This window comes from Heterodontus francisci, chromosome 32 (assembly GCF_036365525.1).
Source record: "Heterodontus francisci isolate sHetFra1 chromosome 32, sHetFra1.hap1, whole genome shotgun sequence".
Classification (NCBI taxonomy): Eukaryota; Metazoa; Chordata; class Chondrichthyes; order Heterodontiformes; family Heterodontidae; genus Heterodontus; species Heterodontus francisci.
Genome location: NC_090402.1, coordinates 16188911 through 16204968, shown reverse-complemented (window position 1 = coordinate 16204968; position 16058 = coordinate 16188911). Strand labels below are relative to the sequence as shown.

General features: G+C 39.6%; 1 protein-coding gene across 1 annotated transcript in view; it reads right to left on the bottom strand.

Moving 5' to 3' along the window:
• ntng2a (netrin g2a) overlaps nt 1–16058 on the bottom strand; it is an 86289-nt gene that overhangs the window by 11900 nt on the left and 58331 nt on the right. The window contains exon 4 of the mRNA XM_068011857.1: nt 15751–15777. Within this exon, the coding sequence (XP_067867958.1) occupies nt 15751–15777 (27 nt within the window). The remainder of the gene's footprint in view (nt 1–15750; nt 15778–16058) is intronic.

The following is a 16058-nucleotide window of genomic DNA, read 5'->3' as shown; positions in this document are numbered from 1 at the left end:
GGCTATTAGGACGTCCTGAGCTGATGAAAGGCGCTATATAAATGCCAGTCTTTCTTTATGCTGTAAAATGCCACGATTCTATGAATACGGTACACTCGAGCGAGGATAAGCAAACTGGTAAGATTTGAAGTTTTGTGCTAAATTATCTATTTCTTCTGTAAATATGTCATTTTCTATTAAATAGCTCAACTTTGCAATGTATTCCTGACCTCTAAAGTGATTTATCCTCACCCAAAATCTGAACAGTTTGCTAATTGGCTGCACCATCCACCTTTGTGTAATACCTTTTGGTCTCTTCAATTGTCCTCCACTGGAGGGCACTCCAGACCCTGACTTTCGTTTTGGTATATCTGCACATATCAGAAACCAGGTTAGTGTCAAGAAACTTTCCAAACTCTGCCATTTTCCTCCTTTCTAGAAATGAGCGCTATTCAAGTGTACACCTGATAAATGTGCAGCATGTCTCACTGTATATCAACTTTCAAAGTCATTAATGTCTGTACATTCCTCCCTCTTATCCTCATCTGTTGAAATCTAAGTTCAATGTATGTCTAGTTTTCTTTTGTGTAGTTTCACCCTGTGTACATCTAACATGGAATGTAACATTTTACTGTCTTTATTCAGGACAGCAGCTATGATTTTCAGTCTGTCCTGTAATCCCCTCCTCCTTAAAGAAGGTAGATGAGAGATCCTTAAATTGTTTCTTTGCAAGTGCAAGGAATGTTAGAACTGCAATGATATGCCATGTTGGAAAAATTAGATATTTTGTGCATTTCAGAGACATAGCTAGATAAAAGTGTTGAGACAGAGATAGGTACCACATAGAATTATCAGGGTCACGGTGATCTGCTGGACTAGTGTTGGTCACTTAGGCGAGTTGTAGAGGAGTTTTCCATATATTTAGTTTATTAAATTTTTTTTCCTGCTTTTACATCGCTTTCAAAAATCACATGGTTTTGGACAAGGTGGAGAGTGTATATATTGTGATTCACACCATTGTGTGGAACAGGTGGAATGGACTACAGGGTCCTTTAATCATTGCTCATGTTCACAGCTTCTGTATGATTCTATGTGAGAAGATCAGAAAATAAGACATGAATTTTAAAATAAATATTCCTTTGTCTAAAAAATGCACCTTTTAAAGCCCTAGCGTCGTACATTTGAGAATCCAGATGCAAACTATAATCAGATTGCAACATTCCACGTAATTCCCAATTGATTATGAATTCATAAATTATTTCTGTATATTTCTCTGAGCATATTTTCTAAAATTTGTTTTCATCTTTTATAAAGACTATGGAAAGCTGAAAACATGCAACACTGGCAGAGTTAGGACACAGGTTGCCCTCAGACTCACCTTTCCAAATAATGATCTATAATTGGTCATCTAAACAGCTGTGTTTAATATCTGACTGGCTGCCACTTCTGGAACTCATCCAGTTAAAATGCCAAAAGCCTTGGAACCTGTGCTCCTCTGTCTTACTGGAAATATAAAGCAGAGATTTATATTTTATATATATATATATGTAAATTGATCTGTTTAAGACAGATCTCTTTATGTGGCTCCTGCTAATTACAACCTCCAGACAAGCATGCAGCAAAATATATCAAATCCTTTCTGCACATGCAAGAGATTTTTAAGAAAAGAAGGAAATCTGAAATACACACAAAAGGTCAATCAGTATTTTAAACAACCCAACAGGTTAGTCCGGGCTGCGGCCCTTCATCAGAACTGATAGGAGGGGTGCAATAAAGCTCTGTTCCCAATGTATTTTGTCTTTAAAGGTTGCTGGTAGTATTATATCTATTTTCCTGTGTTTTATAGTGTTTGCATTTTTGTTTTAAATTCTAATTAAACTGGCTGATCAGTTTATTGTGGAATACATATTTGCACAAAAATAATCCACACTCAAAGATCATAAATTGGTTTCGGGTTCGTAAATGTTTGGCAGAGGCTGATCTCTTTATTTACCCTGCAAGCAACACTCCATTTAATATTTAAAAAGCCTGGATGTTCCCATTTATTTCAATGAAGGCTTGATCTGCTAAATGTATTAATGAGTGGAATTCTCCTTTTAAATGCATACTTGCAGAAAATAACCTGAGGAAGCAGATTAAGTATCCTTCGTCTTCACCTTTCCAAATGTTAATCTGTTGATTTGTTTATCAAGGAATATCCATTTAATACCTCATTATTCATGATCTGCTAGATTTGAGCTATAGTAAATGTCAGGAATGCTATAAGCTGCCCTAAATGGACCCATTAGTATAAATATGAGCCTGAATTTTTCTGTTTTTTGCTTCAATTTTCTCTTTTTCTCCCTTCCTGTGGGCTGTACTGGCTACTCTCTGGTACCTTACCATTCTTCAGAGGTACTCATGATTTTGGGTGGTAGTAAAATGGACAATATCGGATCAGCTGCCTGTTGTTCACCTCTCCCAATTTTCAGTTGACGTCAATAAGCTTTCTTTTTAACCACTGCCCAAAGTCAAAATGCCCCTTTCCTGTGTGATGGCCTGCAGGCTGTTCACTGTAGAGGGTATTGTAACGGAGTCCAATGTCCACCTTGCCCAATGTCAACATGCATGTCGTTAATGAGTAGGAGCACTAGATAGGCATCATTCACTAAGGTTTATTAAATGCCAAAATAATTCATTCAATATTCAAAAAACAAGAGGACGGGGCACTTGTTTTGTAAGTGAATTGCAGGCCTGCACTGAAACAATACTTAGGTTGTTGACAAAAGCTGTTACTGCCGTAAACGTTCTTTTACATTGACTATTTTTATGAGGCAGTCCTTAACTCTGCCAGGTTATGGTCTCATTTCTGTAGATGATGTGAGAAAATAATGTCTCTAGAATAGCGAGGCCCAATTTCAGTAATAAATGTAGGCCATTTGGATGAGTCTGTTGTTTTAAGTGCTCAGGTTGTCCCTAAGATCAAGGTTGGTGGTGGCTGTTTGTTGATGCACTCATTACTAAGTATGGAAGGACTGCACCCTCTCCTGAATCAGTCAAGGAGTTCCAAGGACAGCCTCACATAAGAAAGTCCACATTTATATGAAAACTAATAACTATTCTTTTCACAAACAAGAAATGCTGGAAATACTCAGCAGGTCCGGCAGCATCTGTGGAGAGAGAAACAGTTAACATTTAAGGTCACTGACTTGAAGAAGGGTCACTGACCTGAAAGGTTAACTCTGTTTCTCTCTCCACAGATGCTGCCCGACCTGCTGAGTATTTCTAGCATTTCTTGTTTGTGTTTCAGATTTCCAGCATCTGCAGTATTTTGCTTTTATATAACTATTCTTTTCAGTTTGAATCTCTCTAGTACTAGGATATTTATATACCTAACTTATTACGCTGATCAATTTTAGAGACACAGCCAATACTTGTATCTCTTTTTGAAACTGTTGTTGAATCTATCTCTTAGTTAAAGATGCAATGTAATTTGTGTTACACTGAGGCTGTGACTCCAGGTCCTGATACTCTATTTTCCAACATCTCCTGATATCTTGAGGAACGCAAGCTGTGGCCTCTGTCTCTGTGGACTGAAGTGGCAACACCTTCTATTTGTTCCTGTGAGTTGACTGGTTCACAAACTAGCCCTGATCTGTCATATCTAAAACTCTTCCACGAACCCAATGGAGGAAAAAAATAATCAATTTACTCTGACATCAACAGGAAAGGCAGAAAAATTATTAAAGTCCAATATAATAATAGGGGAAAATAATTTGCACTATATAGCACTTTCAGACACTGTTGTGTGAGAGGAAGTTGCTTATACATTGGAATAAGAATAGAGATGATTAAAGCACGAGATGGTAACACAAGCATATATGGTATACCTCATCCTTAATGAGATTGTTATGTCTCCTTAGTGAATAAGATTAGTACTGAGATAGAGGACCATGTGAGAGCTGTCTGATTGTGTCATCTTTACTGTTGGCCTAAACTATTGCTCAGTATAAATTGGGATTTTTTTCCTTTCCGTTATTACGTTTGTTTCATAAGGAAGGCCTTTTCCCCCTTAGTCGACCAATGTAAAATATTCTTTACTACATTCATTTTACATGTGCAGACTAGTTTGATTACTTTCAGATCAGCCTTCAAATTGTTTCAATCGCAGAATATTGCCAAGTTCTGGAATCTTGTTGTTTAGTGCATAGAAAGCTGAAGAATCTTGCATAGTATGATTCAAAGTATTGACAATTACACAATCAGCCCCTGGGCTTTCAAATAATGTCAGGAAATTGCATTTTCATACCTAAACTTTGTATGAATGGCCCTTACATCCCTTTGTTCTTTATGGAATTCTCTATCACTGATGAAGAATAGCCCCATTACTCTTCATAACCTACAACAAGGTGCAGTTGACCGTGGAGTCAAATGAATGTCTTTAGTTTGTAATACCAGATAGATGATTGGCTAACAGACAGGAAGCAACGAATGGACATAAACGGGGCATTTTCAAGTTGGCAGGCAGTAAATAGTGGAGTGCTGGGGCCTCAGCTATTTGCAATCTATATTAATAACTTGGATGAAGAGACAGTAATGTATCTAAGTTTGCTGATGATACAAAGATAGGTGGAAAGGTAAGCTGTGGGGAGAACACAGAGAGGCTGCAAAGAGATATAGACAGGTAAAGTGAACGGGCAACTAGATGGCAGATGGAATATAACGTAGGGAAGTGTGAAGTTATTCACTTTGGTCATAAGAATAGAAAAGCAGAATATTTTTTAAAAAGTGTGAAACTTGTTCAGAGGGACTTGGGTGTGCTTATACAAGGAATGCAGCAAGTTAACATGCAGGTACAACAACTAGGAAGGCAAATGACATGTTGGCCTTTATTGCAAGGGGATTGGAGTACAGGAATGAGAAAGTATTGCTACAATTGTACAGGGTTTTGGTGAGACCACATCTGGAATACTGTGTGCAGTTTTGGATATACTTGCATTGGAGACGGTACAGTGAAGATTTACTAAATTGGTCCCTGGGATGAGGGGGTGTCCTATGATGAGAGGCTGAGTAAATAGGACCTGTATTCTCTGGAGTTTAGAAGAATGAGAGGTGATATCATTGAAACAAATAAGATTCTAAAGGGACTGGATAGGGTGGGCACAGAGAATATTCCCGGTGATCGGGGAATCTAAAACACGGGGGCACAGCCTCAGGATAAGGGGCCGATCATTGAGATGAGGAGAAATTACTTCACTCAAAGGGTTGTGAATCTTTGGAATTCTCTACCCCAGAGGGTTGTGGATGCTCCATCATTGAATACATTTAAGGCTGGGATAGACAGAATTTTGGTTTCTCAGGGAATCAATGGATATGGTGAGTGGGCGGAAAGTGGAATTGAATCCCAAGATCAGCCATGATCGTTTTGAATGGCGGAGCAGGCTCGATGGGCCAAATGGTCTACTCCTGCTCCTATTTCTTGTGTTCTTGTATACTCTCAATGAATGTTCATCATCGGGTAACACAGTAGATGTGGGATTGTCCATTTTGTGATGATTCAAATATTTTATATTTTCCCAGGACCTCAAGCAGCAGAACATTTCCCCCTCCTGTTATCTTCCTCTTAAAACCTTTAAACGCAAGCATGGCATCATGTAAACACTTCTTAAAAATTATCTATCTTCTCTTCTACTCTTTTCATCATTGGTCTGAAATTCCTTTCCTCTATATCTCCAACTCTCTCTCCTCTTTTAGGACACTCCTTAAAAACTACCTCTTTGGCCAAGCTTCTGGTCATCTGTCCTAATATTTCCTTATGTGACTGTGTCAAATTTTGTTGTTAATGCTCTTGTGAAGCCCCTCGTAATGTTCTATTCTGTTAAAGGTGCTTTATAAATAGAGAGATACAGCACTGAAACAGGCTCTTCAGCCCACCGAGTCTGTGCTGACCAACAACCACCCATTTATACTAATCCTACATTAACCCCATATTCCGTACCACATCCCCACCTTCCCTCAATTCTCCTACCACCTACCTACACTAGGGGCAATTTACAATGGCCAATTTACCTATCAACCTGCAAGTCTTTGGCTGTGGGAGGAAACCGGAGCACCCGGCGGAAACCCATGCGGTCACAGGGAGAACTTGCAAACTCCGCACAGGCAGTACCCAGAACCGAACCGCTGGAGCTGTGAGGCTGCGGTGCTAACCACTGCGCCGCCCGTAAAATTTATTTGTGGGATGTAGGTATCGCTAGCTAGATCCCTAATTGCCCTTGGCCATTTCAGAAGGCACTTAAGAGTCAACCACATTGCTGTGGGTCTGGAATCACATGTAGGCCAGATCAGGTAAGGACAGCAGATTTCCTTCTCTAAAGGACATTAGTGAACCAGATGGGTTTTTACATTACATACTAGCTTTTAATTCCAGATTTTTATTAAATGAATTCAAATTTCACCATCTGCTGTGATGGGATTCGAACCCAGGTCCCCAGAGCATTAGCCTGGGCTCTGGATTACTAGTCCAGTGACAATACCACTATTCCACTGCCTCCCTGCTTGATAAATGCAAGTTGTTTTTGTGTTATCTTACAGACTGGATTTATCAGACCTGCTGCCTCATTGCCAAAGGCTATTCCCTAGTTACTCAACATACCAGTCCCTATAATCGCATCTCTAAATTACACCTTTTGCCCTGCAGTTGCTATTCAATTAGTTTATCTCTAGTATTCTTATTTAAATGGACTGGTGTAATGACTCTTCATGTAGACAGTGTGATATGTGTCTGAAGGTTCTCGGCTGGTCCAAGTGGGAGCTACAAGAGTTCGTGTGACAGCTACAACAGCTTCACAAATGATCCTGTATGAGACTGTTTAGCAACAAGAAATTTCTTGTATTATGTCGGATTAACACCATTGATGTTTTCTTCCTAGAAATAGTTTTAATTTTAGTATTTACAGGAAATGTTCTAATTTTAATTTAGTTGACAAAAATACAATAATTATGATTTTTCTCATTTTTAGGCAATTGAAACAAAAATGCTTATTATGTCTCACCTGTTAAAATAATTTACAAATGCTTTAACATATTTCATTTAGAATATTGCAAAAACTTATCTATTGGATCAGGCAAAACTGTCTTGGAAATGGCCACGACCTCCCCAGTATCAAACTCTGTGTTAGAGTTTGAAATATAGGATTAGTTCCGGTGCCTACCTGAGGAAAATTGCGACTCATTATGAGATACCAGTGCTCTTACAAGACATTCATATTGTCAGCAGGGGCTGTAGGCAGAAAAGAATCTGAGAGGCAAAGGATTAATTTGTCAATGAGCTTGTCTCCGGGGACAACATATCGCATGCCCTGCATCCATTCCCTTCATTACTCATAGTGTAGGCCCTGACCTTCTCATGTCACATATTAATGTTGAGCATTCAAAAGGCCAGAACAACTGTCTCCCTGGATAGAACTCGGTACAGCAATTGGAATGAGACGGTGGGGGTGGGGGTGGGGGTGGGGCACAATTTCTTTCTTCAATTACAGACAAGCAAGATGATTGAATACACAAGAAATGAGCAAGAATGGTTTATATGCCTAGTGGTAAATTTGTTTACTGGGGTGGGGGTGCATCCAGTAATGTTGAAGGTTCTGTGAGTTTGTTTCTGTATGAAGTCAACGTCTTCATGACCAGACAGTCATGAGCTTGTTGAGATTCCCTGTGGCAGTGTATAGTGTGACTGTACAGAATCAGATCATTAGGCGAGATACTGTGTAGAAGATGAACATTCCACTGGGGAGAGCGAGACTCTTTGTGTGTTAAAATGTGTGTGAACATTCTACCAGCTGAATACAAAGTGATTGGAAGTAATAGGAAAGTCATGAGATTTATACCCGAAGGAGCAGTGTAACGTGGTCGGAAACCTGCTGAATGCTGCGATTTGCCGATAAAACTGCTCACTTAAAGGAATTTCTAAAGGAAATGAATCCATTAACAGTTATTGCAAGTAAATCTCCCATTCCTATTCACTTAACAGAAACATCTGTTATCAGGTTTATACTTGAGTGGTTACGCATCTACACGTAATAGCTACAGGTCTGTTAGCGCTCAATATTTTAGGGATCATTCTAGACTAAAAATTAATACTGCAGTTCTGTGCTAGTAACTAGTGTTATTGTTATGCTCAGTGCTGGTAACTCATGTTATAAACTCACCCTTCTTCATTCCTTGTCCTGAGGTTGAGATGCGTCCTCCTTGTAAGCAAGCAGTGAACCATCATGTCGGTACAATGTGTCAGGTAGATGTCAGATTGAAGACTCTATCAGTAAAATAATTTCATTTCTACGCGTGAAGACGCTTTTGTTTTCACACTTGTTATCTCATCTTGATAGCTAGGTAGAGTGTCCAATCCAGTAATTTAGATTAATTGGTAATACCTTCCACGAGAAATTCAACTCACAACTTATACAAGCAGAGTTTCTGTTACTATCTTGTCATTTGATTGATTGATTATAGCAAAGAAATCCAATCAAATAATCTGTGAGTAAGTGAATGTGAAACATCTTTTTAATTGGATATTTTAAATGCAAACTGGTTCCATTTTGTCAGGTTAATATTTTACACGGTTTAAGTGTTTCTGAAAGTGACCCTTATCACTAACCATAGATCCTTCAGCAACTAGTACTGCCCCTGTCACCAGTTTAACTGACAAGTCTGGTAGCATGCATTTCCATTATAAGGTTAGTGTTCGTAATACTAGTTAATGCCAGAATAATCTGCAACTAATGTATAAAGGGGTTAGAAGGCATTGGCTACTGGACTGCAATTTTGATGGTTTACGCGGTATATAGAGGCCATCTGATGAGTATAGGCTAAGCTTACTCTCAGGTTATAAACTGCTGGTGCAATGTTGATGAACAGTGCAGTAAGCCGCCTGCCTGCAATTTTGTGGGGTCAGTTCATTTGTAGAATTATTCTTGAGCTGCAAATGCTGCTTTGACCTTCTGCAGGGAACCACAAAGTTATGCTTCAGCTGAAATTTCAAGGTAAGAGGCAACTTCAAGACAAGTGACCACTTGGAAGGCAAAAATTCTTATAGCCTTCAGAACGGGTCAAAATGCATTTCAGCTCTTTGGCAGGATTTGGGTAAGGGTGAAGGGGGAAAAGAAATGGCAGGAAGAAAAATAAAGTGAAAGGAAACACAAAATTGTGGGCAATGTTAGCTGATCCCAGCTGTAAGAGTAAAGGGGCTGTGCAATTAAGAAATTGTATGACCAAGCCTCATCACTGTGCAGTGACTCCAGCCGGAATGTGTGTGGATATAAAGTTCAGGTGATTGGGCTCGGCTGTGACGATGCCCATGGCGGAATTGCCTGATGACACTCCTGATCTAGGCTCTCACAGGACAAATGGGCACTCGGGTGAGCTAAGAAGGACTGACTGAACCTGTGGAACTGTATGCCACCTTCAGGGGAGGAGGGGAGAACATTGGTAAGAAAATAAACAGCGCTCAGCATAAACTGTGACAAGAGATTGCAATCTGCACCAGGAACCAACTCTACAGGAAGAAGTCCTTACTGGTGCTTTACATTCAATGAACGGGCAAGGAGTTTGCTTATAACTAATATCTACTGCAATGGGGTTCCGTCTCTATTAGTAACTCTAACCAGAACTGTAAACTCACCCTTTTGAACTTCTCGCTCAGCAATTGGTACAGTTCCTTCAACAGGAAACATAAGCACAATTTCTGTGGGTGGTTTAGATTGTAGAATCTACATTGCAAACTAATTTGTTTCAATTACTAGTGTTATAGATAACAGGTTGTATTCATAGAAGAATAACTACTGTTAAAGGGGAGGGAGTACTGGTAACTATGGAGTCTACATCAATGTAATTAGTGCTGAAGGAATATGCTTAGTCTGATGGTTTAGTTTCAAAATCAATTAATATTAATGCTGAAGACAATAGTAACCCATACACCCAGTCTGCACTGTTAACTGCTGTTCTAGCTATTGGCCTATACTAGTACTATTGCTAGCTATTAATAACTAATGTTAAAGACTTACTGTTCTTGACTTCCTTATCAAGACGAGAAATGGTTTCTCCTTTTAATAAACAGAAAAAAGGCAGATTGATGAGGAGAACGACTTGAGGAAAATTCAATTATAGAGTCTACTGTTAACTTACTTAGTTATTTCTGCTGGTTTCCAGTCTTACAGGAAGTGGATTACTCTAGTAATTAGAATTAGGGGAAATATGCTTTACTATTTACACTGAGCACCACATACAACTAACACTACAGTAAATAGATCAGTTGCAGTAGCTTGCACACTTCGGCGAATACTGTTTCAGGAAAATTAATCAGAGTAACAATAGTGATCAACTCAAGTGGCAAAAAGATTAGTGGTGTTTTCTGCTGCTTCCATCCCTAGTCTAAAGCAGGATTGAGTGTGAGGGGCCTTTTTTCATATTTCCCTGCTGGGTCAGAACATTTCCGCTGGTACTGGGTGTCCTCCAGTACCCCTTACCTCCATTCTCCTGCCCTTTCGTATTCCTCAATGTTTTACCTTTATCACCTATTTGTCCACTTTCCTTTGTAAAGTGACATTTGGGTTTTGCTCCCACCATTGTTTCCATGTCCGAACAACCTTCTGCGTAAAGAAAGTTCTCCTGACCTCCCCACTTTGTTCTTTTGGTGGTGTTATTAAGTTTATGTGCTCTAGTCATTGACTCACCAACCAATAGAAATTTACCTCATCAAAACCCCTCATGATTTCCTTTTAACCTTTTCTCTTCTATTGAAAATAACTCTGTTTCCTTAGTCTCCCTTCATAAAGAAAAGTTCCTCAGTCTTGGTGTCACCTGAGTGACTTTCTTCTGTATCTTCTCCATGACTTAAAGTAAGCTCACCCAAAGCATGAACCAATATTCTATCTGCAGCCTAACTGATGAAATGCACCAGTTTAGCATTGTCTTTTTGCTTTTGTACTCTATGCACCAATTTAGAAACCTAGCATCCTGTATTCTTTTTTAAATTATATACCTTTATCAATTTATCCTCCCATTTTTACAAGTTATATATGTGAAACATCCAAATTTATCAGCTTGTGTCCTTTTAAAATTTTACCATTCAATGTATGTTTTCTCTAGTTTATTTTTCCTTTCACAATGTACAGCTCACAGCTCTCTGCAATAAGTTTCATCTGATATCTATCTGTCCAATCTATTTACAAATCTATGTGCTCCTGAAGTCACTTAGTCCTCTACACAATTTACCACACTTAGAATTTTTTATATTATTTGCAAATTTTGATATTGTGCTCCCCGTTTTATACACAAGAGAAGAACAGTGGTGCCAAAACTGACCCCTCGTAACTCAAATTTGAAAAACATCCATTAACCACTATTCGTGTTTTTCTGTTCTTTAGTTCAGAAAAGTCTGAATGTAATAAAGAACAGAAAATACACCACTAGCTCGAGGAATGAGAATCACTAGTTCTATGTGAAAGGAACCATTAAAAATCCTTCTTTCTGCAGGCTTTGGACATCAATCTGCATTAAGGAAAATTACTTAAGTGTTTCTTTAAAAAAAATCAATGCTATTGATAAGCTCTTTCTAAATGTCACGAGGACTGCCACTTTACATTCAAGATTACAATCACTGAACTATTCTATTCGGTATAATACACCAAAATAACATGGATCTTTGTGAAAGATTTGTAAAGTCACTGGAGGATGAAAAGTATAAACATCCTAGTGACTTCTTTCAATAAAGCCTCTGGTCATTTTAACAGAGAAGGCTGCTTGATTTCCTAGACAAACTGACAAGAGATGCGAGTTGAATAGCTAAGCTAGACTCACTGAAGAACCTTGTCCAGCATTCAGCATGGCTGATGCTTTAGTGATTCTCATTAATTATCAGAATTATAGAAGCTGACATTCATCGCTAACCCTGGCTGTGACAAATGATCTGTCTCAAAGAGTGATCCTTATCAATAACCATTAATTCCTCTATATGTCGCATTATAACCCAAAAACACCCACATTTCCCATGGGATCTAACATGGCCCAAGTCTCTTTCATTTTTGGTTTTAAAATGTTACTTATTTTGAAATAGGTTTGCAATCTATCTCGCTCCTTTTGATCATAAATCTCACTCCTAACATTTTCTTGACAAATTTTTGCTCTGTTGGTAACAATAAACCAGACTCGTAAGTACACAGCATACTCTGAGCTATATAGTACTATACAAGTTGATTTAACGCCAATCATTAGCAGCGGGTAACAGTATCTGTAAATCTTTTGTTTTCAGAATCTGACTCCTCTCGACTTATTTCAGTGCTGGCATTTCCTGTTTTTGATGAATCTGGAAGCATGCATTCCTGTCCCTATAAATTCATTTGCAAAATTGAAATTAGATTTTTGAGACTTAAATCCTTTCAATATTATAATTTGAACGAAGAGGTGAAAATGTTTGAACTGTCAACCTGTTGCCTTTTTTTTTTAAACTCTGCCGGATGATTCTATAGTAATGGAGCGAGACTAAGAGGGCTCCTCTTTCAAAGAGCTGGCACAGAAACAATGGGCTGATTGGCCACCTCCTGTGCTGTATGATTTTACTGTGCTGACATGAGATGAACTGACAGTTTTTGTGATTAATTGTGGATTCTGCTTATACTTGGAACCCTTTCTGATTCCAATAATATAAAAACCCACTTTGTATAAGCCCTAGAGTCTCTCTACGTTCTGTTCAATATTTAACAGATTCATGCTGCAACCATGGATGAAATCGGAGGCTCAATCATACCTGTTTTACACAGAGAGATCTCTATACCAAGGCTTCTGTGGCTGTGTACAGGCACCACGATAATCACTCATAGAAATCCAAGTGACGCTGGTTTAAACCACGGAGCAGGGATTTGTCCAGTGTTACAGTGCTCACTAGCCCAAAGTTGTAAATATGCAAAATGTGTAATGTTTGAATTTTAAAAGGGGATAGGATAACCCTGGTGCTAGCAAACTCATTATGAGCCGCTCGTCCACCCAGAAAATCTGAAGCATGCTCTCTGATCTTATCATTTTACTTATTTCACTGAATATTTGCATCTGTACAACTCCAGGAGTGTGACCCACTGTGGCACCAGTGTGTATGTGTGGATGATCCTGTCAATGACTGACCCTCCACCTCAATGATAAGACCTTTCTCTGGTTCTGTGGACCTTATCCTTTAAATAGCTTTGATTGTACATTAGGTTACTGTAGCTTTTTTAAAACTAGATTGAAAATCACAGTGCAGCCACCATTTCACCTCCACATTTTTGTGGCCATTTAAAATGGCAGCCCATAGATCTCATTCTTTAACTCATCTGCTGTCTGATGGAAAGCTAATAGGAGGTGATGGTACCTGGCACTTTCTGCGGCTTCTGGGAGGTGGCAGCCAAGGGTGGAATCACCGCTTGTGATTTCTGGATGACTGCATACGTATAAAAACAAAGGAAACATTTAGCTGTGCAGAATCACCTGGACAATACAGTCTGTGACCATAGTAGGCATTTTCAAAGCATCAGACATCTTTTCTATTGAGGCATGCAGACTGTGTGTGTGTGTGTCCTCCCCTCCTTCTGCCCTACGCTCTGGAATGCTTTCCCTAAACCATTCTACTTCATTGAGCCTCTCCCCACTCCTTCAAACACTTATTCAAAGCTTTCCACTCCAGTCATTTCCCTTAGCCCTGCTCCCACCACTGCATGCTAGAAATATAGAACATGTCTGGCCCAGAAGGAGGCCATTTGGCCCATTATGTCTGTGCCAGCTTCAAAAGAACTATCCAGCCAAATCCCACTTTCCAACTCTATATCCCTGTAAGTTATTGCACTTCAAATGCATATCCAAATATCTTTTAAATGCGATGAGGGTTTCTGCCTCTCCCACCTTTTCAGGCAGTGAGTTCCAGACCCCCACCACCCTCTAGGTGAAAACAATTCTCCTCAGCTCCCCTCTAATCTTTCCACCAATTATTTTAAACCTATGCACCTTGTTTATTGATCTCTCTGCTAAAGGAAGTAGGCCTTTCCTGTCCGCTCTATCTAGGCTGTCCGCTCTATCTATGCTGTCCGCTCTTGTCTCCATGATGCATTCCGGGGAGAGTTTCACTGTGTTTATGGCTCTATACTATTGCTCTGCATATTGTACGAGGTGGCTTCCTCAGGTCCACACTGGGGAACAAGTGAGTTCCAGACTCCTAGCTGATCACAGATTTAAAAACAGCAGTCTGCTCCGAGAAAACATTATTATCTTGGGAAGTTCCAAATAACGAAAGCCACAATTAACAGGGCCTTATGGCAATAAATCCTAGACCCTGATGCATTTTGCTCCTCTACTGCTCAATCAGACCTCACGAAAACGCAAAACTGCTAGTGTTACAAATCTAGAAACCAAAAGTTACACAGCAGTGTCTCAAAAAGAGAAAAACAACAGGGTGAGTAATTTGGGCTAAGACCCTTCATTCAAATGAGGACAGCAATTCTGACCTAAGGTCTCTGCTTGAAATGGTCACCTGTCTTTTCTGTTTTTGGATACTGACAGAGCTTTTATGAATTTACAGCATTCTGTATTTTTATAGATGGGTTAGTGATTCAGGTGGAACCCTTCAACAGTTAATGATTCCTACCTGAAACAGTTAACGTTTCACTTTCCAACCTCAGCTGTACCTTTCCAGCATTCCCTGTTCTTATTTCTGGTAGTTACCATATAAATCTATTTTTGACTGGTTGAGGAAGAAGACATTGTACCTTGCAATGGATGATGGTAAAATCTGTTATAATTCATCACAAAGAAGAATCCACTACTTTTCTGATTTACAAAAATCCCCTCTAGGTTCTTCCCTGCACTCCTTTCCCCCACCCCCCCCCACACCCCAGCCATCAACCACATTAACTGGGCCATGGTTCCATGAGGGCAGGCCACCATCTTGGTACCTTGCCCTTGTGACCCTTGGCAGTAAGTGTTGGCAGACTGTAGAGGAAATCAACAGCCCAGCCCAAACCTCTCCTCTTCTATGCCTAAGCAGCACACCTCACTAACCAACGGTCTCTGGATAATGTTCAGGAGCATAACCATGAACCTTAACTTCCTTCCCCAAGTCAGGGAATGGTCTTAGCCCATTCGAGTGCTCCCCACTGTCGCCCTTGCTGAGATCAGCACCCATTATGACGTGGAGAGAGTCCCACACTGTTTCAGATTGGTGACGTTGGTGGGAATAGAAAAGTCCGTCTTGTAACTTCTACATTGTGTAACTTGGGTATCAAGTCCAATTGGAATTGTTGATGCTAAGAGAGCCATGGTCATGTGACTGTTGCCCACCTGGGCACTTGAGTTCCAGCACAGCTGGAGCTCGGGCTGTGGGGACAGAAGCTGATGAAAATAAATTAAAATTAATTTTAAAAAAAATAAACAGACAATGCAAATCCAGAACCTTCTAAAATATCGACCCTGCTAGTGCAGGGAACTATCATTTAGAAGAATTACTTGCACCATCCCCATAAGCCCCCTGTTTAAAACATTAGATTAAAAACTGTGGAAAAACTTTTTTCAAAAACAGTGACGGGAAAAATAACATGCAGACAGGGAACAAACCAGAACATCCTCAAGTTCTGTTATTTTTTTTACAAACAGATGTTTAAAATAAAAAGCAAAAGATGACAAATGTTTTTAAAAATTATGTTTAGAACAATAATAGGATGTAAATGGGAAAGAGAAAGAAGAGAGGTGGAGGTGAGTGTCCCTGGTTGTACTTACTGCCGTAAGCGGAACTGGCAGCTACACCTGAAAGGGAATCAAAGGAAGAGGTTAGAGGGATGCAATCAGTGACAGGGCTGCACTCCCTACAAACTCTGTATTTTCCACTATTTGCTGATGTCCGCCTGCTTGCCAGTGTAAATTGGGGATCATGTGTTTCCACTGATAGAGGAAAATACAGCCCAATGGATTCGCAACATTTCTTTTTATGCACCAGAATTCAGTTTAGGCACACTTTGTGTGAGCTTGCAAAACTGTGCTGGTACCTTTTGATATCACCCCTGCAAGGGCAGTTAGAGGATATAGGG